The sequence below is a fragment of the Anser cygnoides genome, chromosome 17 (genome assembly GCF_040182565.1).
Source record: "Anser cygnoides isolate HZ-2024a breed goose chromosome 17, Taihu_goose_T2T_genome, whole genome shotgun sequence".
In the NCBI taxonomy this organism is placed as follows: domain Eukaryota; kingdom Metazoa; phylum Chordata; class Aves; order Anseriformes; family Anatidae; genus Anser; species Anser cygnoides.
In genome coordinates this window covers 1141678-1168819 of record NC_089889.1, presented here as the reverse complement: position 1 = coordinate 1168819, position 27142 = coordinate 1141678, and the positions used below count along the sequence as shown (strand labels likewise).

The window sequence follows — 27142 nt, the reverse complement described above, 5'->3', positions numbered from 1 at the left end:
GAGTAACTTATCTTGCAATTTATATGGCAGGCAATGAGCAAATACCAGCAGCGTCCTGGCACGAATACCAATTTTGAAATAAATAGAGGGAAGGAGGCCCAGACAGGACAGCCTTAATGGAGCGTGTATCTGCTGTCGGTGGGCACTGCGCAGAAGGCAGCTTTCTTTGCACACCCGTGGAGAGGGCCGGTGCGTGGCTGGCCGGCATCCAGCAAGAACTAGGAGTGGCGCAGCACTGCCTGGCCCCGCACGGACCCAGCCCTGCAGCTCTCGGAGCAGAGCCCTGGAGCCTGCCCTTGCAGGGCGGTGGGAGGCTTTGTCTTGGTGCAGGAGAAAGAGGGGGCTTCGAGAAAACAGGGTCTGAAACGAATGCACGCTGTCGACGCAGGGCTGTACTGAGAGACCTTTGAGACTGGGAAGTGAAGAGCTCAGACCTGGAGCTCGGGCTCAATTCAAGCCCTGCTGGGACCGGAGACTGGAAATGGCAGCGACGAAGCCTTCAGACACGCAGGGACGGTGGCACACGGCGAGGTACAGCTGTGGAACCGCAGCAGCACCAGGCCCCCGCTGCCACCCGCGCGGGGGCCGTGCGGGGTGGGGGTGATGCTGCTGCCACAGAGCCTCCGAGCAGCCCTGTCCCCCCCGCCACGCTGCCCCCTTCCCCACGGCGCTTTGTTCCTCTCAGCCCCCTCCGAGCACCAACAGAGAGCCTATTTTTGAGCTGGGCAAAGTCTTCTTCTGTCGACGAGGAACAAGGACTTCCCTCCTGAAAGGGCCCCCAGCTGCGCCCGCGGGCACGCGCTAAAAGGGGCTGGAACCGAGCCTGGCCTCGGACTGAAACCCCCCATTCAGCACCCGTGTTTGTAAGGCAGAGCAGGGATGCAGCCCACTCCGAAGCCAAAGGCTGGAGTGGCTCTGCTCTTTCTGAGGGACAAAGGCCTTTTCTGCCCTGGGACAATATTGCCACTCACCAGAGATGTCCCCCCGTCAGCAAAGCCCGCAGACCGGTCCCCAGAGCCATGATTCAGCGTCGTTATGGGAGACAGCAGCTTCCAAATCTGAAGCCGAGGTTATTTTTTGCTTCCTCCTGCCATTGAAGGCCCCTCCTGGGCACCACACAGCGGAGGAGGAGGAAGCTTCCCGAGGAAGCCACAGGGACGAGGCTGGCCCCATGCGCACAGCAAGGGCTCGGGCCGGAGCCTGGCACCGGAGCCCTCTTTGCGCTGGTGCTGGCAGGAGGCGGCGGCACCGAACTTGCGCTGAAGGCCTGAGACACTCTCCAGTGAGGTTTCTGGTAGCAGAAAGCGGAGATCTGAGCAAACTGGGAGAAACTGCTGCACACAGACTCTGGCATCACAGCTGCCCCCTACCCAGCCCCTCTGTGGGTTTGCTCTCTGCTCCCTGCTTCGCTCTCTGCTCCCCCCTTTGCTCTCTGCTCCCCCCTTTGCTCTCTGCTCCCTGCTTCGCTCTCTGCTCCCTGCTTTGCTCTCTGCTCCCCAACTTGCTCTCTGCTCCCCAATTTGCTCTCTGCTCCCCCCCCCCAGCTGCATCACCCTGCCCAGCAGCCATCAGCGATGCTTCAGCCTGGGCTCGGGAGGCCCTGGCTGTCCTTGCAGGCAATGCCTTCAGGGCTGGGGACAGGCGCGCAGGGATGTGTCACTGTCCATAAACTCACCAGGGGCAGCCAAGGGTTTCAGCATCAGCTCAAGCTTCAAACCCAGTGAGTCAGCCTGCTAGCGCTCCTCCCGGCTGGGCACCCGGCGCGGTTCGTGCCGTGATTAGGCGGCAGCAAGGTCTGCCGGCACCCTGAGCCCCCCGCAGCCTGCCCACACGGTGCCACGCAGCAGCAGACACCGCGGGTGACTCTCCCGCAGCACCCTGCCCGTACCCGGGGCACACAGACACAGACCCCAGCTCTGAGCCCTGCCTGTTCCTGCATGCGGGGCTCAGCGCGGCCAGTGGGAGCCACGGGGCCGCAGCCACGTCCGTGCCATGCGCCAGCTGCATCCCTGCCAGTGGTGTGGCCACAGCAGCCTGAGGATGAAGGGGGGCTCTGATGGCTGCATTTGGTCCTGAACCACCGCGAAGCTGATGCTGCTGGGCTGCAGGAAGCTTTCTGCGGGGCGGACGTGTCCAAGGGCTCCTTGGGCGGTGCACGAGCTCGGCAGCACAAAGCCTGCCCTCAGCCACGCCGCTCCTGCCCCACCAGGTCCGGGAGGCTGGGGGGGGCTGCGATCGATAGGTGCAACAGCAGAGCAAACGCAGCATCGCCGGGCTCTTGCATCACCATCGTGAAAATAAATGAGAGATTGATTTTCCGAGCGGTTTGGAATCCATGCTGCTCCCGCAGACCTCACCGGCTGCGGCAGCCGGAGCGCAGGCACCGCCGACACGGAGGGGCTGAGCCCCCCCTGCGCTGCTGCGCACCCAGGAGACGAAGCGATGGGGTGGCTGGGGACCTGGGCAGCCCGAAACAGGGGCAGAGATGGTCGGAGGCCTCGTGCTGCTGTTGGCACTGCTGGGGACACTCTGCCAGCAGGAGCCAGGCCAGGCTGGGGACAGCGGGGCAGGGTGGCTCGCTCCACGCCTTCGCCCGCCGCGTCCCAAAGCCTGGGGAGCACCGCTCGCTGCCTCGCGGGCAGGCGCCGTCCTTCTCGTAACGCCTTATCTCCCAGCTGCTCTTGCTAAGTCACATCTGACTTAATTATGGTAATTAAGATTGACATTAATACGCGATTAAAATGTGAAATTAAAATTAGCTGTGAAACTTATCCGAATTTTTAGTGTGCTTATTGATTTTCTTCACTGTTAATCAAAGGTCTGAGGTAACTGCCAATGAGCGCGGTGCTAATTAGAGCGATGCCCACTAAAATGGCCCCAGGAGATGCTCCTCTTTATTTCTTTTCCAATTCCCAGTTTCCTGACCATGAAACATTTCCAGCCCTGAGCACTGCCAAAGGAGCAATAACAATTTTCCCTTTTCTTGCCCCTCTGGGGCTCTGCCCTCCCTGGCACCCCGGCTGCGCCCAGCAGCGCTGCCCCCGGCCGCTCGCAGCTCCTGGGCTGGGTCCCGGCCCCGGGTCCCGGGGGAGGCAGCAGGGGACCCCCGGGCCCTGGGGAGCCGCGAGCTGCTCGGGGGGGCTGGAGCTCACTGCCGGCTCTCTCCAGCACCAACAACTTTTGCCACTTAGTGGGCAGTTTTGCATTATAAATACACCTATTTTTTTTTCCCCTCTCTGTTACCATGGCGCTGATGTTATTATCTGGCTATCTTAGGAGTTTACTACAAAGCAAATGAACACAATAAAAATCACTCAAGGAAAACTGCTAAACGAGCGACAACTTTTATCTTTAATAACTGCGTGTCGGGAGGGAGGCCGGGGCTGGAGCAGAGAGGGATCAGCTCTCGCTCTGCTGCGGATAGCGTTGTTATACCAAATTAAACCTCTGGGCAGGCGAATCCCACGTTGTATATGAAAATGACAGTGTTAAATAATATACCGCACCTCTCGGTGATTTCTCGGCTGTTCTTATTTTGTCCTTCTCTCGCCGGCTGCCCAAGTGCTCCCAGCTGGCGGCAGCCGGCAGTGAGAGGGAATGCAGAGCCCTGCTGTCCTGCAGCCTGCTCCCTCCGTGCTGCTGCAGCCCCTGCCCCACCAGCGCCCCGCAAAGCAGCTCCGTGCAACCCGGGGGGGAGGCAGCGGGGTCAGAGCCTGGTTTTGGAGGGTTTCGTGGCATGATGCGTGCTGCGTGCTGGCGTTCGTGGTGATGCCGGGTTGCAGTTATTGTTGCTGAGGTAACCAAATCGGTGTAATTGCTCTCTGAAAGGTAGCAGGGGCTTGTCAGGCGGCAGCATCACCAAAGGAGATACGCTGGGGAACGGCTGGCCTTGATCCTGTGATACTTGACACGCGTGTCATTCTTCGTGGCACTGTTCTGGCTGTTGGGTTTGACAGGCAGAAGGGGCCGGGAGGACGAGGCAGCTCTCCCTGCAAGGTGACTTACAGCAAACATCTCAGGGCTGGATCTGTGGCTTCAAGGGAACGAAGCCTCCCTTTCTGTTCCTACCAAAGCCGGCGTAATTCCGCCACTGGCTCCGGCAGGCGCAGGAGAGGCCTGCTGAGAGCACCCAGCTTGCCCCCGCTGGCGGTGGCCGGGTGGGATGGGGTGGGATGGGGTGGGCAGGGGCGTCCCGGCAGCAGCCAGCCCCTGATGCTGCCCGCGAGCAGCGAGGTCGCGGGGCCCAGGGGCTGGGTGCTCGGCAGGGACTTCCCGTGGGTTATTTTTTTTTTGCTGCAGAGCTGAGGGGATGCCAGTGCCCAGCCACGGCCGACGTGCCAGCCCCACAATAAGGGGCTCTGCTTCCACAAACAACCCCCGTGCAGCCGGAGCCCATCGTCCTACTGCACTGACCTCTTCCAGCCCAGCTTCCCCGGCTCCAGCACTGCTCCCAAGGGGGGCACTGGGGCACGTATCACCCCCCCTAGCACCGCTGCCCTCCCCAAGGCCGGCATTTGAGGGAGGGAAGGGGGCAAGGCTGGGCATCAGCAGGGCTGTGAGAGGGGCCTGGGGTGCTGGGGGGGGGCTTGGGGACAAGGGGCAGCGAGGCTGGGGCGGGCAGGGATGGAGCCTGCGGGCTGGGGGGGTGGGAGCGCTGCCCAGGCTGGGGGGCACCGAGGCTCCTGCGGCCGGGGGGAGCCGCAGGGGGGCTGCGGGGAGCCGGGGGCAGGGGACAGAGCGCTGGGGCCGGGGGGAGCCGGGGGAGGACGGGCGGGGGGGGGCCGGGGAGCCGCGGGCGGGGCCGAAGCGCACGGCGCTGCGCGGGGGCCGGGGCGGCCGCCGGCGCCCTCCCCCGCCGCTCGGCTCGGCTCGGCTCGGCTCCGCTCCGCTCCTCGCTCCGCTCCTCGCTCCCCCGCGCCGGCACCGGCACCAGCGGCAGCCCCAGCCCCCGGCCCCCCGCCCCCGGCCCGGCTCGGCTCGGCTCGGCACGGCTCGGCTCGGCACGGCTCGCAGCAGCAGCAGCAGCAGCGCGGAGGCTCCGCCGCGCCCGCCGCCGCCGCACGATGCCGGGGCCCCGCGGGCTGTGCCTGCTCGCCCTGCTGCTGGGCGGCCCCGCGGCCCCGCGCCCAGGTAAGCGGGCCGGGCCGGGCCGGGCCGGGCCGGGCCGGGCCGGGGCTGCAGCACCGAGCGGGGCTCCCGGGGCACGGCCGGGGTGCGGGGCCCTGCGCCCCCCGCGGGATGTGCGTGGGGACGGGGGACGGGGGGTGCATGGGGACGGGCGAAGAGGGGAGGGGGCTGCAGGAACCGGCCAGGACCCCCCGTGCCCGGGGTCCTCGGGACCCCCCCACCCCGCTTCTGCTGCTCCCCGGCCGGGAGGAAACTTCTGGCACGGCTGGGAGCGCACGGACCTGGCCCCGTCCCGGCCCGGCCCGTCCCGTCCCGTCCCGTCCCGTCCCGTCCCGGCCCGGCCCGTCCCGGCGGCTCAGCACGGCGCCTGCGGACAGCTCCCGGGACGCCGCGGGGAGCCCCGGGGGGGGGCAGCCGGGGGCCGTCGGGAGCCGCGTCCTGCCGGGGGGCCGGGCCCCAGCGGCGGCTGTGCCTGGGGAGCCGGGACCCCCCCGGGAGCCGGGAACACCCCCGGGAGCAGAGACATCTCCCAGAGCCGGGCCCCCCAGAGCCAGAAAACCCCCGGGAGCCGGGACCCCCCCGGGAGCCGAGACCCCCCCAGGAGGCAGCGGGGCCACGGCGGGGGTGCGCGGTGCAGGGCAGGGTGCAGGGCTGGCATTCCCGGGGTGGTCTCTCCGGAGCGGGCCCAGGGCACAGCAGCGCAGTGGGAGGTGGGGGGACCCCCCTGCTTCTGCTTCCCCCCCACAAGGAGGGCCCCCGCTGCCCCCTGTCCCGGTGTCGGGTCCCAGCCACCCCGGGGTGCCCGGCGGGTGTTCCCGTCCCGCTGGCCGGGGCGCGGAGGGGGTGGCCGTGGGGCGGCGGTGGCTTACTGCGGGGCTGCGTGTGCTTTCCACGTGTTTGCCGTTTCCACACAAACCGGCTCCCTCTGCCTCTCCCACCGCTGCGATGACAGACCTAAGAATAGGCTCCGGGACCCGTGCGCGGGTGACTTGACAAAGTCACTGCAAACTGGCGCGGAGCCTCCAGATTGCGAATCCGGTGCCTGCTCCGGTCGCTGGTAGCGGGGAGGCTGCGGGGACAGGGCGGCGGGGTCTGTGCTGCTGGCTCCTGCTCCCAGCGCGGGTCGGGCAGAGGGAGAGCTGGGGAGGCCGGTGCCTGTCTGTGCTGCAGCGCTTGTGCAGGGCCCAGGAGGCTGACCTCCAGGGCTGGCGGTATGGTTTTAGCAGAGATTAACAGCTCCCGGTGTTGGGAGTGCCGTGCAGTGCTTCCTGCCTTGCTTTCATTTCTGTTCTCGTCTCCAGATTGTGCTAAAAGACTTTGACTTTTCAGTCTGAAACCCTGTCTTCCACACAGATTTTGTTTACAGAATCTGTCCTTCTTTCTGGGTAACGAAATAGAAATGAGTGTAGGTTGTGGCATTTTCCCTCTCACCTGGATGTGTTTGTGCTCCCTGTATGACCGTGCATGTACGTGCTAAGGAATCAGACCTGGGGTCTGTCCACAGTTGACGACATCCTGTTTCAGCCCAGGGACACACAGAAGGACCCGTTTCTCCGCCGTGCTACAAACGCTCTCGCCCAGGCAGCTGGCGAGCTGTGCTGGGAGCCGTGCCCGGGCAGCCGCCGGCTGGGGGCCCAGGGGGGCTGGGGGGGACCAGGGGTCCGGGTGCTGCCAACCGGGGGCAATCAGGGTGCTACCAGCCTTACAGCAGCCGGGGGCAGAAGGCCCCCTGCCCCTCGGCAGCTCCCAGTGGGAACAGCGGCACAGCCCGGCTTCTCAGGAGCAGGATTTGGCCCTTATGGCAAGCACGATCTGTCATCAATCTCAGGGTAGGAGAACGCGGCGTACTGAACTCCTCCGGTGTTGGCAGAGAGGGAGCTGATAAAGAGCTGACCCCTTGCGAGGCTCAGTGAGTCACCGCTGCAAGCCCCAGCTCCGCGCAGGCAGCGCCAGCCCCGGGGGGGGTCCTGCTGCCTGCCGGGGCCGTGGCCCCAGCTCCGAACGGAACCCTTTGTGTGCTGTGAGCGGGTGGGGGGCAGCACCGGACCCTGCCAGGGGACCGTTCCTTGCCCTCCATCTGCCTGACCTTTCGGCTCCTTCTCTGAAGAAGCCGCCGGTGCCACACGCCGCGCACCCATCGCTCGCTCTGCCGGTGCCTTTTCGGTGCCCGGCACTTGTGGAGTCACCTCGGCCAACAGCGAGGAGCTGGGGAAGCAGCTCCTGGCAGCATCGCTCCTCGCCCACCTGCAGCCCGAGCAGTGCAGCCAGGGGTTGAGGTTTGGGGGAGCTGGGGGCCAGGAATGCTGCTGCTCCGTCCTGTGGGGCCCCCAGGGGACCCCCAGCACCGTGGCGCAGGTGATGCTGGTGACGCAGAGGCCACAAGCAGAGCAGCAAAACCCCCGGTGGACCACAGCAGAACCCGTGGATCCTGAGCAGAAGCACCAGAAGGGGGGTGCTGAGCACTGGAGGGAGGTGCTGAGCACCGGGGGGGGGGCGCTGAGTGCCAGGCTCCGCTGTGCCCCCCCCCCCACTTGCCCTCCTCATCCCCTTCAGCCCGTTCGTGCACGGCTGTCGCGGCAGAGCGGCAGGGCACGGCGGCTCCCGGCCGCGGGACGAGGGCAGCGCTGCGGGAGGATGCGCCCAGAAATCGGCATGTCCGGCGGCGAGAAGCGCCGAGCGCGGTCTGCAACAAGTTCGCGGCGTGCTCCCTCTGCAACCAGCAGCACCCCAAGCGGCGCCGTCGCAAGGAAGGAGATAACAGCGTGCGCCCAGCCTGCCGCGGGCTGCGGGGCCGCAGAGAGCGGGAGTGGAGGCACGGGGAGGTGTCAGCGGCCATAGTCATTGCCTCTTCTTTCTTCTCTGCTGCTTAACAGAAAGAACAGGGAGAGTCTGGAGCGGCAGCAATACAATCGAATTAACATCTCAGCCCTCTACTTCTCCCGTGTTTTAGCTACCATGAACGCATAAAGATGCTACGTAAAATGTGCACTCTCTGGATTTTACAGCGTTACGAATGACTTTTTCTATGCATTCCTCATTGAGTGAGGAATGTGATGGAAGTATTAGGGCCCGAAGATGCAGTCTGTGGATTAATTCAGCAAAGTGTGCTCACCTGCCGTACAGAATGCCTCGTATAGGTCTCATAAAAGCAAACGCTGTAAAAAGGGAAGTGCAGAGCATATCAGTGCGTAACCCAGCCACTGTGGCTGTAAGTCAGCTTCTGCTAGGTTCAGGAATTAATAGACACTAAGATACGGATGAGCCAGTACACACGAGGTGTGGCAAGGCATCACTGTGTTTATGTTATACACGGGTGTTAAAAATGGATGGGGGGACAATGCCACCTCCTTCTGTAGGGGCAGAGCTGGTCAGTGGGGATATTCAGGGACAGAACTGAGCTCCGTGCCACTTTTCTATCCCCTTTGGTACAAACAGATTTTCTTTTTTAATGAAATGTGCTCTGTATGATTAAATACCATGCAGCTTTTGATCTAGACTACAAGCAGCCTTACAGATCAGCGTGTTTTACATCCTCTGTCATGGTGATGAGCACTGCCAGTTCCAGTGGGGTTCTGGAAAACAAGGAACCTACCGTGAGCCATCCAAAAGTTATTTACTTGATGGGATTTTATTTTTCAAATATTTGAGAGTGATTACTGAACAGTAAAGTATGCTCCAAGGAAATCCTGTTACAAAACACAGGCTATATTTTAATTAGCATAACACGCAGTTACATGGCTGGAACTGGAGCCTGCCAATAAATGTATCTTGCGGGAGTTTGGGTAGATGCCTATAGAAAATAAAGCATGAGCAGTAGCTTTCCAATTTTCCAGTCCATCAGGATGCATTTGCCCTCTTGTCAGGAGTATGAAATTGCTGAATTCAGTGCTGAGCTGGTGCTGCGTCTGTAGCGCTGGGGCCGCCAGGCACGTGGTGCTCGGGACAGCAGGAGCACCAGTGGAAGGGGGTGCTGAGGCTCTTAGCGCGGGGTCCTGGTGGCGTGGAGAGCTCGGTTATTCGCTGCACCTGGAGAGCGGAGGTGGTGGGAAGGAAGAAGCGAAGGGATGATGGCGCTGGGCAGGCTGCCGTGGGGCCAGGGGGGATTTCGTGTCGCTCTGACTCAGGTTCGCGCGGTTCAGCTGCTGCTCGCAGCCACCTTACGTGGCTTTCCAGGGCCCTTCCCAGAAGAGCCTGCTTCCCAAGCTCAGTGTTCGTGCTGGCGAGCACGTGGTGACGCACGGACCAGGTGCACTGGGGACACCCGTACGGTGCCGGCCCTCAGCTGCTCACTCTGCAGCCCTGAGCCCACCCCAGCCTGCATCAGCCGGGATGAAAGGAGGGAGAAAGGCTTTGCAGCAGCAGCCCTTTTCCACCGAGATGCTAACGGAAAGTGTCCTTTATTTCCAGGAGAGGCTGCCGGATGCCTGTCTGGTGTTGCAGCTTGCTAATAGCCCGGTTGTTAAGGATGTTAAGGCTGGTGGTGCAGGGCCCAGGGGAGCAGCCCTGTCATGCCCCGGTGACGCTGTGCCTCCTGCCTCCTGCAGCCTCACCGGGCCGGGAGCAGAGCTGGGGCAGCTCCAGCAGCCCAGCCCCACATTTCTGCTGCTCTTGCAAAGACAGCAGCGCTGCTCGTGGGCTGCCCCCATGCTGCTGCTTCGTCGGCGGGGTTGCTGCAGGAGCTGTGCCGCTGGGAGGGTGGAGAAGAGAAACACCGAACTTCTGAGCCATGCAGCGACCCCTGGGCAGCCCGGCTCCCTTCCCTCACAGACTTCAGCCGTGGGGATTTCACAAATTAGGGGAGGTCCTCGCCACCAGTCCCTGACTTGCTTCATGTTCCCCGATGGTCCCAGCTTGGCCTCTTGTCCCCAGGGTCTGCAGCTCCCGGTCCCTCTGCTCCCTGCGGGCATTGCAATGGGCACTGCTCACCTCCCACTGGCATCAGCAGCCGGGCTCCGTGCTGACTGCACAGCCCCGGTCCGTGCCTGCACCCCTCCCAAATTGCTGGGGGGGGGGTCCTCCAAGGGGCCCTGGGAAAGGGGTGAGGGCGATCAGCACGAAACTGCAGGACTTTCAGGTATGGGGGGCTGTGGCTGGCGCAGGAAGGGAGGGGACGTTCCTCCTGCTATTTCCAGAGGAGACTATTTCTGGTCCAGCGTCTTCCTTAACTGACGTGGATGTGGGATAGCAAATCCTCCGATGCGTGTTGCTGTGAATTAACATCACGCCGCTAAAGCCGGCGGAGTTGCACTGGTTTGCAGAAGCAAGAATCTCGCCAGGCGGCCCAAACCCTGGCCTGCAGCGGACAGAGCAGAGCCCAGACACAGCAATTTTATTTTTTTTTTCTTTTCCTCCTCCTTTCACTGGTTATGGGCCGTAACAGCGGCTGACCCCATGGGACCCGAGTGCTGCCTGAGCCTGGAGCTTTTCTGGTTCAAAGCAAGGAGATTCTGCCCAGAGCTCCCAGCTCTGCGCGGGGCAGGGACGAGCACAGGTTCGTCCAGACTTTTCTCCATTTTCCTGACCTCACACTCCCACCGTCTGCAGTAGAAAGGCTCTGGCCGGGAGCCAGGCTTCCGCTCAGCCCCTGGAAAGGCCGAACGATGTCAGCAAGTCAGGTCGGGGGCTTGGCTCCGCAGCTTCTCCGGAAGAGCAAGGAGCACAGAAAGGAAAAGGGCAGGATGAAACCCAGCCAGATGGCTGCGCGAGGAAGGTTCGATGGAGCCTTATGCAGCCGAAAGCCGGCTCCTGGCAGCAGGAGGCAGCGCGCAGGCAGCCTGGCCAGGACAGGCAGCCCTGGAGGTGTGATTCGAAATGCAAAGCTTTCGTCTAGAAAGGAAATTCGGTGCCAAATGCGAAAGCATCCAAAAATTCAAACTGTGACAGAAGGAAAATGTGCGGGGCTGATCCTGGAGCCGTGCGATCCGCGCAGCAAAAGGGCTGCCACGTCTGCCCGTCTCGCACGAGCGCACGTCCTGGGCCAGGAGCAGGGCCCGGGACCGGGAGGGGACGGTCGGGGCGCTGGGAAGTGCTCGGTGCCGCCGTGACTGGGGGGCTGCCGCGGGGCTGGGCACATCGGGGCACCGGGGTGAGTCTGCTGCAGGAGCCCCAGGGCGAGGAAGGAGAGGGGGCGGCAGGGGGGGGCTCCCCAAAGGTCTCGCAGCAGTCGCTGTTGGGGCTGGCGTAGTTCTGCGAGCAATGCAGTGAGCTGATAAAGGCAGTAAATTAGTCCGAGCATCCAGGCATAATGGAATGGGAATAACGCGGGGGCAGTGAAAGAACATTCAGGAAATAAGGTAATTCGGGGTGATTTCAGAGCTAGTCAGAATGGCGGAAAATATTTAAAATTCAAGGGAGAATCTCCATCTGACTTTTTAGGGTGGATTAATGGAGCATGTCAACATTTGGTGGATGAGATCCTTCATCTCTAGTAGATCGGCGGCTGGGGGACAATACAGGAGAAAATCATTTCTGATATCCCTTCCACCGCACTCCTGCAGCCCTACAGCTCTTCCCCCTGACAATGGGGCTCCCTGACAATGCACAGGCATTGGGCTTGCGTTTTCTGATGATGATTTAAAGTCAATTTCAGTAAAAAACGGACTATTCCTGACAGCCATAAACTTCCATTTGCCAAGATACCGAGTCCCTAAATGGAAAGACCGCTCTTGTGCCATCCCTAAAGGCCTCCCCGAGTTCCCAGCACGTCAGCATCATCCTGACTGCAACGAGGAGCTCTGCGAGTGCAGCTTGTCAGATCGCCACTTGGACACACCTCCAGTTTTTCCCCCTTTACACCGGGTAGAAACAGGGGAAGGAATTAAAATCAGGTAAATGATGCTAGCAGTGGTTACAGATCTGATCCCTTGTCCCAGGGCATTAGCTTGCCTGCCCCTCTGCTGAGACGTGCTCCTGCTCTGTGGGTCCCCTGGGGTGGGACGCAGAGCTCTGCTCTCAACCCCAAGAGCATCCCGAGATGTCAGATGGTTCCCAGCACCGCCAGACCATGCCCCAGCACCACCAGATGGTTCCCAGCACCACCAAGGCTGGTCAGCTCTGGTGCAGAGGGTCAGATCCCTGAAGCAGCCACCTGTCTGCAAAGCCACCCCAAACCCCGGCCCCCAGCACCTCCTTCCCAGAGCTTTTCCTTGCCCGTAGCCAAAAGCTGCAGGTGAGGCAGGGTCTGCGTTGCTGCTGGGAGCAGACACCTGTCCCGGGTGGCCGTGGGACACGGGAGCCCCTCGGCTTGCACCACGCTGCTGCTGCACCCCTGGGCAGCCGGCACCCAAGGGTGTGGGGTGGGAGCCCGGCTTGCCAAAGCGCACCAAACCCTGACCAAAAGCTTCGTTCCCTTTGCCCCTTATCACCCATCCAGATTATCCACGCAGCACTTACAAAATTGCTGTTGGACACTATATTTACATAAACACGTTAGCCCATGGGGTCTAAAGCCCCGGCGAGCTCTAAATGGTGTATTAGGTTGTAGGAAGAGGATTTTATCAATTTACTGAGAGCACAAATCAACAGAGCAGAATTTACAAACCCATCAAAAAGCGAGGTGACAGTTTGGAATTAATCCTCTGCCCGAGGCACACAATGTACCTCCACAAACATCTCACAGCATAAATATAGTTGAGAAATAGCGAAGGAAAACGTAACTCCTAATGCCTTTGTACGCTGCCAGCGAAACGGCTGCGGCATCGTCCGGGAGATGAATGGGGCTAATGCCATTGGAAAGGTGCTGTTGCATCCCACTTTATTTTTATCCGAGACTCCGTCCCCAGCCTGCGCTGTTACAGGGAAATATTTCAATTTGTCTTTGTGCTGTATTCAGAGTTGTCCCAAAATAAATTTCCCCTGATAGTTTTTCTTCCTCATTCGTTCCTTCAAAAAGGAAATTCAAAGTAGTTTCTTCGCGCACATGCCCGGAGCGGGCAGAGGAGACGCAAGGAGCAGCACCGCAGCCACCGCATCGGCGGGCACGAGGTGCCCGTGGGTGCTGCGGGTCCCGTGGGGCCGGTTGGCATGCTGCACGGGTGTCCGCGGCCCGGCACCGAATCTGACCCTCCTTGGCACAGTTGTACAAGGATGGATGCGGGGGGACAGGGGCTCGGCGGGATGCTGCAGGCAGAGCCCTGCCTCCCTGCCATTCACCAGCGTGATGGGCAACAGCACTGCTCACTGCGTGGAGAGAGAAACCTGCTTCGGGTCTCCAAACTGAGCGCCGCATCCTGAAGGACGAGGGTTACTGCTGCTCCTGGGCCCTCGGAGCCGCTCCTCCCGCGGGAGGCGGCGCAGGATCCGTGCAGCCATCTCGTTGGTGAGGAGCTGGAGCTGCTCTCCCAGAAGGGGGTTTATAGCAGACTTTTAGATGAAATCAGTGAGGCAATTTCAATTAAAAGCAAACTTTTCAAGCTATCTGATCAAAAAAAAATATAAAGGCTTCTTTTCAGCTTTTGTTTCCAGCCCACAGAGGAGCCCATGCCTGCCAGCGGTGAAATGGCTGTCTTTATTGTGTAGACGGCTGTGAAGGACATAGCGCGGCGTTTCCCATTTAAGAATGCATTGAAGCTTTCTTGGAATTCATTAGGAAAGGTAGGGAGGGAAGGGTGCAACAAAACAGGAGCCCTTACAGCTACAGCCTAATGTTCTCCTGACAGTGACACATGGGAGGATTAGCCTGTTCCCCCCAGAGGCACATCCTTTCGTTTTTTTTCCAGTGCAAAATGTCTTCTGCAGCATCTACATTCAGAAGCGTTCCCATCCCTCTAGCCGGGGCTTTTCTAGAGTGTCTGCAGCGCGAGGCAGGCTGCAGCCCCCCGTCACGCCGCAGCTGCTCCCCAGCATCGCGGGCAGAGGCCACCACGTCTCCTGGCAGGGACCCGCCTGGTGCAACCAGAGCAGCTCTGCTGGGCATCACCAAGTGCTGGCTGCTTTCAGCCTTCTGCTGCCTGCTCCTGCCCCGGAGGCAGAGGTTTCCATGCCCCCCAGCCCTCCCCAGGCATTGGGGCCGTGCCGTGGAAGCTGCTCCGGCATCAGGGTGCGGAGCAGGGGGGCTGCACTTCATTACCGCGCGTCGGTACATTGTCACCCAGCCGCACAAATCGAATTGAGTCACGGCAAATAACATCTCCTCAAGTGACTCAAATTATCCAAGCTGGCTTCCACGGGCAAGGGCTGTATTTTTCCACATTGCTGCTCCACATGCATCAAACCGGCCTCGCAAGCAAAGTCTTTCTTAAATTATACAGCATTGCCTCTTTGATCAAAACAAAGAGCCTGAAAGAATAGCAAAGGCAACAGTCTGCTTGAATTCAGGATTATGAGCCCAGAGTTAGAGTCTGCTCTGAAAAAGACATTCAGCTCTGAAAGATTCCTTCCTGAGTCCCCCTGGCACCGTTCCCAGCTGCAGTCCAGAGCGTTTGCCGGCAGAAAGCACAAGTTATGAGTCTGTGTTGAACCTACTGCCGCTCTTCCTGCTCCGGTTGCTGCTCCCACGAAGTCAGCTGCTGGGTTTCACGTGCACAGCCAGCACCAGCCCCGGCCCGCTGCGCTCAGCCCCGCTGCCCCTCACCGGCTGCTGCTCCAGGAACCCTGCCTGGGCTGCGGCTCTCCTGCAGCGGCGGGTGCAGGATGCGACCGTCCCCAGGGGGTGAGGGCTGGGGAGACACTGAGCGCCTTGCGGGGGGCAGACGGTGGGCTCTGAGTCCTGGTATCAGCTGCCTGGGTTAAACACAGTGCTGCCAGCGTGAAGAGCGGCACCTGAGGGCTGTCCTCACATAGGGGCGGCCCAGATCCACTTCGGCAGCTGCCGGTCATCCCTTGAGCATTCCCAATCGTGTGTCAGAGACAACCCTTAAAAACAGATAGATGTATCTGTGAAATCAATCTTAATCATACTATTCTGCTATCAAAAGTACATTAAAAGCAACTATTACCCTGTAGGAACATAAACAATAGCAGTAGTAGGAAAGAAACGTACTCAGGCTGGACCACACACTGGTTTTTTATAATTCGCTGATTTGTTACCTGCTGGGAAGAACAGAGTCAGGTATTTTCTCACTGCGTTTCCCAGTCAGCAGGGTGTGTCAAAAATAACGATATAGCCAGGAAACATGCACAAGCGATACGACATACGTGTCATGCAGGAAAACACGAGGAACATCTGACGAAGCCCCCTCTGCATGTCGATTCAGGTATCAAAGCATTTGCGGATGGGCTCGGTTGGTGGTGGTCTCTCCCAGAACAGGAGCAGTAAAGCAACCTGCGGTGTCAGGCACCTGCCAAATCCTCGTTTCGAAGGGAGCAGAAAAGCTGCAAGCTGGAAAGCTGCCCCTGAGGAGCCCCCACGCTGCCCTCCTGCAGGGACCCAGGGGCCAGCCCTGCTCCTGCTGCACCCCCCAACACACCAGGCACTGCTCGCACAAGGCATGGCTTTGGGAGCAACCTCGAGGGCCAGCATATAAGAGCTTTCACACTTAAATCAATCCAGCTGTGATTAATGAACAAAACAAGCAATTGTTTACGTATTTTGTTTCCTGATCTTCTGTGTATGGAGCTGCTGGGGGAGAGGGAGGGAGATGCGTTCCCGAGCCCCCCGGACTGCTCACCTGGGTGGGATGGGGGCGCGGGGGCGCACGGCACGGGCAGGGCAAGGTGTGCTGCTGTGGGTGCTGCCGGAGGGAAGGGCTCTGCTCTCTGCCACCGGGGAGCACCAAGTCTGCTTTGCCCCTTTACGAGAGCCTTCTCGCCCCAGCTTGGCATTCCGGGGGAGCATGGGGGCTCCTGGGGGCGAGCAGAGGCCTGGCAGCAGCACCGCGAGCGGAGGGCCAGGCGCTGGTCTTGCGTGATGGCTCGCGGGGCACGTGGAGCTGCTGAGCTCCGGGAGGCTCGTTAGCAGGGGGAGGCTCGTCAGCAGGGCGCAGGGGCTGCTCCGAGCGGCCGTGCCTGCCATCTATGCCCTGGTGCGCTCGCGCTCTCAACAAAGAGCTTGTCATCTTTGTTCCCGATGTACTTGCACCCCCACAAAGGCTATCATTATCCTTTCTGTTATAATTAAGATCAATCAGACGGAATAATAGAGCAGAGGTCAAGGAAGGCTTTTACTTCCTTGGGGAATAAGGGACTGCTTTCGTCAGAAATACCAGGGAGCCAGTTTAATTGTTCCAAATCTCAGAAATTACTATCATGCCTTATAATTGCATGTCCTCCTGTATCGGAGGGAGGAGGCCACCGAGAAGTCCTTTGTTTCAGAGCACGCTCGCTGCCTGGCCCCAAGGCCGGCCCCACAGAACTCACCTGGTGGGCACCGAGGGAGCCCCGCAGCCTCCGCACTCCCCCACAGCCCTGGGGGCTGCTCCTATGGAGCAGCATGCCTAGATTAATATTTACCAAGATCTGACGGGTAATGTCACCGGTACCGGGCTGGTAGGAAACTCTGAGCGCGTGTGGGTGCGGAGCTTGCAGCAGCCCCCTCCCCGAAGAGCCAGGCTGGCAGGACACGGAGCTGTCCCTGGGAAGTGGGGGACCCAGCGGATGGCCGCCATGGCCTGCCCCGGCATGGCTCTTTGCACCAAGGTCACCCGAAGGCTTGTGGTGCGTTTGCAAAGGTGCAAGAGGCGTGCGGCGTGGCGTGATGGGGTGCGGTGCCATGCGGTGCCGTGCGGTGTGGTGCAGCATTGCACCGCAGTGCGGCTCCCCTGAGGCTGCCTCACTGCTGGGGCAGCGGGGCTGGGCAGGGGCTCGTCCAGCACGGCTTGACTGCCACTGGGACCGCGACTGTGCAGGCGCAAGCAGCTTCTCTGTGCCATGGCAATTCAGCACGGACCCACAGACCGGTGTTGGGAGCGGAAGGGCTGGGACGGGAGCACTCTTGGGCCAGCCTCCCAAGTGCCACCCAGCTGCTGAGCCCCGGGCACAGGCTGAATTCTGCAGGGCAGGGCGCAGCGCCCAGGGCTGCCGCATCCCCTCTCCTCACTCAGAAGGGATGCGGTGCTGCCCTCGCCACGCTGCGCCCCGGAGCTGCACCGATGCCTCTGCCGGGCAGGGCAGGGCTGGGTCAGGGTGCAGCCTTGCTGTGGGGCCGTGCCGTGGGGCTGCACTGCGCCTCCGGCGGGGAGGGTACCGCCACTCTGCCACCACGCAGGAGGACCCTGCTTCTTGGCTGACGCTGCGACGGCTAATGGAAATATCTTTGCTATCCGTATTAATTAAAATAAAGTGCAACGGCTCGTCGTTAGGCTCTGTGGGAGAAGCCGTACATAGGTTATCATCATCCAGCAAGACACAGTGCAGAAATGGAATTAGTTCTGCCAGGCCGTACTTAAAACACAGCTCACCGATGACTGATACAGCTGACAATTAATTTTATAAGAAGCAGTGCCACTGAAGTGAAGGAAGGTGGGGAGCAGCAGCAGCTGCCGCCCGCCTGCCCGGTGTGGTGGCCCCGGGGTGGGCTGGGGGCCCCGTCCCCGTGCGGGGCAGGGCAGGGTGAAGCCCCCCCTGCCAGCCCAGAGCTGCTGCTCTGCCTCCAGCAGGAGGAATGCCTTTTTACGGGAAAAAAAGCAAAATAAAAAGATTGAAATTTAGATTTCTTTAGCCAAACCTTTTCTAAAGACAGGCTCGTTTCTGGAGGTTGGGGCTTTGCCGGGACAGCTACCCAGGCAGCTCGCGGGGCACGGCCCCATCCGTGGCACAGTGGTGCTGGGCGCTCCGGGTGCTGCGGTGCTGCTGTGAGCTGAGCCGCGCTGTGCTGGATGAGACGAGGGAACAGGGGTGCAGCCAGATCCCAAACTGCCGTGACACGGCGAGGAACAGGCAGCTGACGTGCTTTGTTGCTTTCCTCTGAGGGAAAATGCCAAGTGGCGAAGGAGGTGACTCTAACAAAGTGCATCACGTCTCCCCCGTGGGGTTTCAAGCTGACAAACAGTGTTTGGGAGCAGCACGTGCCCTGTCCCTGCCCCGTGGGCCGCCTCGTGCCGGCGATGCCGCTGCTGTGCCGGGCCTGGCACCGGCACGGGGCTGGGGGTGCTGGGCCCTGCCCCGGTGCTGGCGGCCTCCGGAGCTCCGGCAGCCCCGTAATCGATGCGGCCCAATAACTGCGATAACCACAGCCATCAGTAACCCAACACTTTTCCTGCCTTCCTGACTGCGAGCAGCGGGACTGTTCGCAATCTGTCAGGAATCATTAGGCGCCAGAGCCGCGTAATTTCGGAGGAGTGCACCAGGGGTCTTTTCAAGGGCAGCAGGCAGTGACAGCCAGCAGGCGGGGAGGTTCTGCACGGCCTCTGAGAGGGGAGGGAACGCAAACAACGGCATTTCTCGGGGAAAGTTTGTGCCCCAGGGGCAGGTAAGGGGGGGGACGACACAAGCACCCCTGTGCAGCGGGACAGAGCCACCTCGACACCCAGAAAAGTGATGGAGCAGAGCCCCGCTTTGTCCCCAGGGAGGCAGGGGCATGCAGGTGGGCACAGCCTGGGGGTGGGAGAAGCCCCCGCACCCCAGGGCCACCCCCCTGCAGCCTTCCCCCGGCCAGCCCCTGCTTGCCCTGCCCAGCAGAGCTGCCTCGGGGTGCCCCGAGCCCCCCACGGGCAGGCACACAGCGCTGCCAGCAGCCCCCTGAGCCACCTGAGCCCCCCGAGGTTGCCGCCTGTCTGTTCTGCTCTCGGCAGCTTGGACGGGATCCACATTTGGATTCCTGTTCCGTGCTGCGAAAGAAATACAAATCTTGCCAGGCAGCTCTGGCCAAGGCAGCTCGGCTGTACCCCGCGCCCTGCGGCGCACGGAGCTGTGCCCTCAGCTCCGGCAGGAGCCCTTCGCGAGGCTGCGGTGTTGCGGCGAGGAGCGTGGGGCGGTTCTGCTCACCTGGGTCCCTAACGCTGCGTTGTCATTTCGTATTTTCTTTTCCGGAGTGGAAATCAAATCAAACCAAGCAGCGAACGCGCTCCAGACAGGTAGAACAAAATCAGGAGATTCTGAATAGTCGGATAATCCGCGGATGTGACCGCCTGGGAGTGAGAGCATGAATGATTTATAACTACGCAGAGAAATAGTCATTTGTTATAATTAGACTAAACTTTGTGTCCCAGCTGTTTTAGGGCTGTGTGTTTGTGATTGTTTCCCAGCAGTGCCCGGACACAGGCGGGTTCAGCTAACCCAGAGGGTTGTCGGTGCAGCGCTGCTGTGCCCAGTGCCACGCGTGCCAGGGCCAGGATGAGGCTGACAGGGGACACAAGCAACGGTGGGGGGAGCAGGGGACAGGGGAAGGTGGCCACCAGGTCACTGCCCAGCACCGTGGGTGCTCTGAACAGAGGGATGCCAAGGGACACATGGACAGCCCCTGTCTGGCACCCTGCTCCCAGCGCCTTGGGGACATCAGAGCTTTTGGGGCAAAGCCCTTCTGGCTGTGCTGTATGGACCCTTCCCGGTGTGGGGCAGCTCAGGAGGGTCCCAGGACCACCACGGCTCTGCGGTAGGGGCTGCAGGGGCAGAGGACCGGTGTGCCCTGTGCGGGGGTGAAGCTGAGCGTGGCTGGGGCAAGCTGAGCTGTGGTTCAGCAGGGCTGACCTGCTCCCGAAGGGTTAATCGCAGCACTCGCTTCCCAGGATCTGCTACAGCACATCTTAATAGTGATGGAAGATTAATTATTTTAGTCTCAGATAGCTGACTAGAATGGGCTTTTTGTATCTAAATATACTCTCTCTTTAGGAACCCATTTAATTTTATACCCTGATATAGATGACTAGGCTGGATGATTAGTTGAGAAAGAAGGAGCTTCTCTTCCCCCAGTTCAATTTGTAGCCTGAAAGGCTGCCAGAATGCTCCATTTCATCCCTGCGGGCCGGCGCTGGGGAACCAGCACCCCGGCACCGCATCGCGCTGCCCTCGCCCCCTGCCCTGCGTGAGCGACCTGGGGGCGCAGGGGGGCAGTGACACGGGGGGGGTCGTGTGGGGCCGGGCAGGTCCCGTCCCATGGTGGTGGGGCTGCAAGGGGCCAGCCTGGGGCACACCTCTGAGCGTGGAGGTTTTGTGGGCAGGGTGACCCTGCGGGGAGCCTTCTGGTTGCACCGGGTGAGGCCCGGCCCTAGGAAGGGGAAATTCTCCGTGCCACCACCCTGCCACCACGGGCGAGGGGTGCCCGTGGCTGGTCCGCGGGGACACGGGGACCGCAGGCAGCGGCTGCAGCGTCACAAAGTGCCCCCGGAGCCGCGGGAGCTGGCGTGGCCAAAACAAATGCCTGCGAGTCAAAGTCGTATCGATTCCAGCTCCATGAAGCAGCACTGGGGAGGAAAATCCATTTTCCTCATAGCTGGGAGAAGTGTATAATTTCCAGGCATCTGTCAGGCGGCCGCGGATCGTTAGAGCAGTTACAAGCTTCTCCGGAGCATGGGGGGAGAGGTTTGCAAGTTTAATTCGTGTATTTGTTGCGGTAAAGCAAATCAGGCACAAGCAGTACATAGCCCCTGTTAAAGCGGGTTTTTGGACGAGCGTTTCATTGCCAAAATGTTCCCCACCCCCTGAGCAACCCCTGCCACAACCCCTGCTCGCCCACGGCCAGGCCTCGGGGCTTTTCGGCCCCTTTCAGCCCGGAGCTGAGGCCAAGTGCTTTCAGAACGGGATTTCTTGCAGCTGTCAGCCTGCGCGTGGCCGCAGCATCCTTCACCTGCTCCTGTTCCCTGCTTGGAGCACCCGAACAATGCCGGTGCCCCCGCGGCCCCCCTCATCCCCAGCATCAGCTCTCCAGCACCTCGTCCAGTAGCATCCTCCTGCCACCACCCCATTTTCTTCTTGACGCTTCTCAGGTGCCGTTTATCTGGCTCTGCAGCTTTCTGACCCGAAGAGCTGCAGCCTCCCAGCCCTCCCTCACTTCCCTGCCCCGCCACTGGATGCGGCCGCAGCCCCTCTTGGGTGAGGAGCTGGGGTCAGCTCTGCCGCTCGCTCCCTGCTGTGGGGACGTGGTGTCCCAGGGACGTGGGGACGTGGTGTCCCAGGGTTTTGGGGATGTGGTGTCCCAGGTATGTGGGGACGTGATGTCCCAGGGACGTGGGGACGTGGTGTCCCAGGGTTTTGGGGATGTGGTGTCCCAGGGACGTGGGGACGTGATGTCCCAGGGACACGGGCACAGGAGTCTGTAGGGACCAGCTCAGCACCTCTGCGGACACGGAGGACCCCAGCACCCCGCCGAGCCCTGCCTTCCCAACGTGCTGCTTTCCCTGCACGTTGCATTTCACCTGTGGTCGCAGGACAGACCGGCAGCACGGAGCTGCCACGGCACAGGGAAGCCAGGTCCGTGTCCTCGTGCCCTCCCTGGCCACGGCGCTCTGCCACCGCCCCGCGCCGCCAGCATCCTCTGCCTGTAATGAGCGGTTTCCATGGCAACCTTATTTGAGCGTTGCTAGTGACACAGATGTAAATTTTAAAATGAAATATTCAGACCACAGTGCTACGAGCATAAATAAGCCCCTGCGCATGGCTAATTCACCATCAACCTAAAGCCGCTCCGAAGCCCCTCGGGGCCACCCGAGCCCCGGTGGCGTGCGGCGGTCCCCGGGGGACCACGGCCCTGTCTGGCAGCCGGCAGGGCCAGCACAGCCCCGAGCTGCGGGGTGGCAGCACGTCGGGCAGCAGAGGTGCTGCACCAGCCTCAGCACCCGCCCGGGGGGCTGCAGGTCGGGGGGTTTTGTTGTCCCGACTCCCGATAACCGCAGCGAATCCTGACCTCCGGCACCCCGCGGCTCGCTCCGAGCCCCCGGCTGTGCCGCAGCTCATTTCTTGGCTGTAGATCAAGCCATAGGAGAATTATTTTCTATTTTCTCTGATTGCGATATGAACATTTGGATGAAGCCCATCTCGAAGCCTTCCCGTCCCTGCTCACCGGCTCGCTGCCGCACAAAATAGCCTTTGCGCATGACGCTGGATCAGAACCACACGATGCGAGGGGCAGATACTCCTCTGGCTGAGTTATCTGCGCTCCCACATGTATGACTCACTGATGATTAGATTGCTACTATTTTATTTGCTTATAAGTTGAACTGTCAGGATGCTAAGGAAACTTCTTTTTCCACTGGAAAACTTAATTTGCTGAAATAGTAACTGCGGGAGAGAGCAGGTTTCACATTTCCTGTTGGATATCCAGGCGGTATCATTCAGTTTTGACATTTTGAAAATGAAAGACTGTTTTGATTCAGCTTTTTCTGCTCTTCAAGATTTAAGGCAAAAATGTTTTAAGACTTGAAACCAAACCAAAACGTTTCCAAGCCATCACACCGGCGTGTTTTGATGGACCCCACCTGCTTTTTTTCAGATCCCTGCTTCACACTCAAGCTGTCTTTTTCTCTTCTCTGTGACGGTGAAACCTCCGCGGTGCTCGCTGGAGGTGGGCACGGGGTGGCAGCCCCCAGGATCACAACGTGCTCCTTCCCACCCGTGCTGCCCTCCAGCAACACGGGCAAGGGGTTGCATCAGGGGATGCTCCTCGATGCCCCGCTTCCATTTGAGATAAGGACCAGCCCTACATGAACTTGTGGAAGAAGGATATTTGGGATTTAATCAGCAGTGTGTGCGTCTGAAGCATTGCAATGCACAGGAAATCTGACCGTGTGAGTGAGAATGGTGCTGGCAGTGCTCAGAGCGTGGTCCTTGCTGGGCAAAGCCAAGGAACCCCTCAAGAAAAAGCCGGAAAGCTGGGAAGGGCAAGGGCAAGGGCAAGGGCTGGCTTTTCCCCGCGGGAGCTGCAGCCACCTTCCCCCTCCGTCCCCAGCCACAGGGCCCGGCGATCCTCCCCTCCTGGGGGGACTCGGCTGCTTCCCGGGGAGCTCTGCAGGGGCTGGGGCATGCAGAGGCCGGGGTGCACTGAGGTATGCTGGGGTTCACTGGGGAGTGCTGGGGTGCACTGGGGTGCACTGGGGTGCAGGACCATTCCTGGCACTTGGGCACGGGCTTGTGCAGGACACCCTGTGCAGACCCGCTGCCTGCAGACTGAGCGCCCCATCAATCCCCCAGCCCGGCGCACAGAGCGTGGGGTCTGAGCAGCATCGTTAACAGCATCCGTGTAAGCTTCTCAGGGCTTCTGGTATAATCAGCTCACTAAAACCTTGAGGACGACAGCTCCTGAACTCGAGCAATCAAGCCGCAGTCCTCTGGCAGCCTGGGAAGGGGCGCGCGCAGCCAGGCAGCGATAGCATCAGTATTAGTAATGGGAACCCGGCGATACAGCTACTCACGGTTTAGCTCTTTCAGGAGCACAGCAGCAAAATGAGTGCCTTATGATTATTTCAGCATCCTTTTATCAAGCTTTTGCAGTTCCCTAATTCCTCTAAGCCCCTCCAGCTGAGATCCTGGCAGCAATCAGATTTCCCCGCTCTCTGCGGCGCGGCGCGGCTCCAGCAGCGCACAGGCGCGTGCCACCGCCGGCCGCGGGACACGGACCTGCCACCCCGGCTGGGACACGGGGGATCCATGTGTCCTTGGTTTGTGAACAGCACGTGCAGGCTGCTCTTCGTGAGGGAGCGCTGAAAGGGCTGCTTCACTTTTATGGAGAGCGAGAGCTGGTAGTAAATGAAATCGTGGCAAAGGGGAGAGCTTTGGCTCGCATTTAATTAGGTTTTTTTCAGTTGCCAGGACTTACAATCTCATTCACTGCTTTGCTTAATACGTGACATTTCACTCATTTGGGCCATCAAAGCAAATTCCAAGGCCACGACCTGAAATCTGTCGCTGCGTGTGCACAGAAAGCAGGTTTATTTCTGAGCAGCAGGAAAAACAAACGTCTTCAAAAGCGCGAGACAAAACCGCCCTGGCTGGGCAGGCGGCTGGTGCCCTGCGAGCAGGGTGCCCAGGGCAGGGAGGCTGCCGGGGCCGTCTGCAAGCGCTGCCGGGGCTCCGAGCATCCCTCCCAGCCTCCAGCCACCTCCGGGGCGTTACTGAGCCGGTGACAACATAAACCCTTGTACGCTGCGATAGCTCTGCTTTCTGCAGAGCTGGTTTAGCAGATTAGATCAAGGTCAAACACGATCATGTCTCTTCCACCAGCTCGGTATCTCCGGATCGATTGTGCAGAGCTGAAGGGATTTCGGCAGCCGGGCAGGTTCCTGCTGCTCCTCCCCTCCGCAGCCCGGCCTCCCAGCTGGCAAGGGGCACGGGCATCCTGCAGCACCCAGGGGACATCAGACAGCCTCAGCCCGTGCTGGTGGTGGCTGCAGAGACCGAAAGCACAAGGGGAAAAGCAGATTTCTTGCATAAGTTGCAAGCTTAATATTTTTTTTTCCTGTAAATACTTGCTCAAACACATCATCTAAAAGGCTGTAATGCGGAGTTCAGGTGGAAACTGTCGCAGGGCCCTGCAAGGGCAGAGGAGATGTGCTGCACCAGCAGTCAGACATTGAGCCCATGTGGCCCAGGACACCCCAGACAGAGCTGGCGGGGCTGGCAGGGCTCAGAGCCGTGCTTCTTGCCCCCAGGGGGGGCTTCTGCAGGCAGCAAACCCGGAGATGCCGGTGGGAATGAGGTGTGGGGATGCCCAGGCCAACCTGTGCCCCGTGCCCAGCTGGCCCCTGCACCCCGGGGACGTGCCGGAGCGCGGCGCTGGCTTGGAGGCTATGCGCTCAGGAGTTGGCATCGTTAGTTACTGCTCTTTCTTGTAGTGAGGAGGATGCCCTAATTCGTCAGGGACTCCAGAGCCCCCCCACATCTTCATCTCCCCCCTTCAGCCCGGCCGGCATTTGCTTCCCTGAAATACGCATTTGCCCTTTACAAACTAAAGCCTGTTAAGTATCTCATTACGGAGCTGCTACACAGAGTGTTTTATTTCATGCTTTGTTAAGGACAGAACTGTTTAAATGCATCCTGGCAAAGGATCTAATAAGAAATTAGTCAACTTTCTGAAAGCATAAAATACGGCTTAACGGCGACATCCATTAAGAATCGAAGAGCACACGGCAAATAACCTGGGGACGCTTCCTGCTGCTTCTGCTAACGCGGCGACTTCAAGGGTGCAGGTTCCTGCGGGAACACCGCGGCTGTCCCGCCGTGTCCCCCTGCCAGAGGCCCCCTCCATCTGCGTCCTGGGGCCAGCGGCCTCTTCCTTGTCTGACAACCCCATCCTGTCCCGTAAAGGAGAACCCGCTGCCGAGCACGGGCCACCGGGCAGAGCCGCGGCCGGAGCAGCCACCAGCAGCGAGTCCCATCCATGGACCAGGGGGGGACGCTGGAAGCAGAGGAGAGCCCGGCAGAGCTGCCAGGGCAGAGCAGCTGCAGGGTGCCCGTCTCGCCCTGACACCAACACCAGCCCGTAACGGGATGAGGAGGGGAGCACGGAGCAGCGAGGGGAGGGTGCAGGGCCCAGCAGCGCCCATGGGGACCGTGGCACCCAGCCCCGGGGGAGACGGGGCGTGATTCAGAGCTGACACAAGTCAGTGGCTGCAGACGACGTGTGTGAAATGTCTCCTAATGTGCTAAGGGAATTGGCTAATGAATTTGCTGAACCACTGCTAATTAAGGAATTAATATTTTAAGTCGTGGAAAGCATAACAGGAGCGGGGAGAAAGCTCTCGGTGGCTGGGGCCGGCTGCGGTGTGGCTGGGGCTTGGGGCTTGGGGCAGGCACTGGCACCCCCCCCCCGTCCCGGGGCAGCACCAGCAGCCCCTGCAAGGGGCTCTGCACCCCCTGGGGGCAGGAGTGGCCTGGGGGCCATGGGGGCAGTGCCCTGGGGAGCGCCTGCCCCTGCCAGGTGAGCAGGGAGCCCATGGGCTGTGGTGGGGAACGCCCCTGGCTGCTGCTGTTAGCTCACTGCACCTCAGAAGCACCTCTCCTGCCTTTCAAGGCTGGATTTCAGAAACTCCATCCTTCAGGATAGCTCTCCCAGCCCTTGCTGTTCTTTGTTGTGTTCTCTTACCTTTGGACCCTTGGCTCTCACCACAAACTGCTTTGGTTAGCAGAAGACCAAGCAAAGTCAACTTTCCATGGGCCATTTGCCCCTGCCCAAGCTGCCCGTGTCTGCGTGCCTGCCCCGCAGGCCCCAGCCGCCCCGTTACACAGCTGGGGATGTTCCCCCCGCTGCACGGTGCCTCCCCTGCTGGCACCGGGCTGCTCTTGCCGCAGAGCATCCCGCTGACCACCTACCTGCTGCTTACCCCTGCGCAAGCCTCAGCAAGAGAAACGATTGCTTGGTGGCAAAGGGGGGTGGCAGGGACCACTGGGATGTTCAGGGCCAGACCCTGCCACCCCATTGCCGCTGCGGGTCCCTTTTCTCCTTGGCCTGTGTGCAGGTGACAATGCCTGGTGTCCCTGGTCCAGCCGGGTGGGTGCTGACACCTTGCAGTGCATGAGCCCGAGCCCTGCAAAGGCCCCGATCCAGCAAGTCCAGGGAAGTAGGGACTGAGCTTTCCACATGCAAGTCACCTCTGCGTGAGCGCGCACCTCTGCGGAAAGCAGAGCGGGTACCCGAGTGTTTCCAGGATCAGCACTTAAATATATAATGAGAGGCAACAGATGGCTGGAACAAACAGGCTGGGGGAGCTGCAGAGCAGCCGGAGGATCATGAACAGCATAACAAGCAGCTCCGCCGCGCGCTCTGCAGCGTCACCGCCGCGGCGGGTTTAAGGTCCCTGCAACTTTCTTCCCCGTCAGGCGTCCTCCTGGTGAAATCCTCGGGGCGGGCAGGGAGGAGCAAGGCTGGCGGGGCTTGTGCTCCAGGCATCGTGGCACGGGCAGGAGCAGCTCAGGCTCCTGCAGCCCGGGCAGCACTGCGGGCAAGCCCTGCCCAGAGCCGGGCTGAGGCTCGTCGGCACCCGCCGGCTTCCCCGTGCTCTGCTGATCCTGTCCTGGTGCCTGGTCCTGGTGCTGATCCTGTCCTGGTGCCCATGCCACCGGCTGCCACGAGACGCCGATGGTGCCCCGCGGTGCTCCACGCTGCCAGCACTGCCACCAGCCGGCAGGACCGCGCTGTCCTGCTCTGCCCCGGTGCTGGTGCTGCCAGCACAGCACCAGCAGCCCTAACACATCAGAAGCAAACTTTCAAAGG

At 60.6% G+C, this 27142-nt stretch overlaps 1 protein-coding gene and 1 long non-coding RNA gene across 3 annotated transcripts in view; one reads left to right on the top strand and one right to left on the bottom strand.

The window, feature by feature from the left end:
- Positions 1-4874: 4874 nt before the first annotated feature.
- SEZ6L (seizure related 6 homolog like) overlaps positions 4875-27142 on the top strand; it is a 40712-nt gene continuing 18444 nt past the window's right edge. The window contains exon 1 of one of the 2 annotated variants that reach the window (XM_066978963.1): positions 4875-5130. In XM_066978963.1, the coding sequence (XP_066835064.1) occupies positions 5064-5130 (67 nt within the window). In that variant the 5' untranslated portion in view covers positions 4875-5063. The remainder of the gene's footprint in view (positions 5131-27142) is intronic. The other variant, XM_066978962.1, reaches the window with a different exon arrangement.
- Positions 15375-26931, bottom strand: LOC125183978 (uncharacterized). The gene is made up of 4 exons (XR_007166922.2): positions 26242-26931; positions 21354-24317; positions 18988-19130; positions 15375-17967 (listed from the first exon to the last, which is right to left on the bottom strand). It is a non-coding gene; the product is annotated as an uncharacterized lncRNA (long non-coding RNA).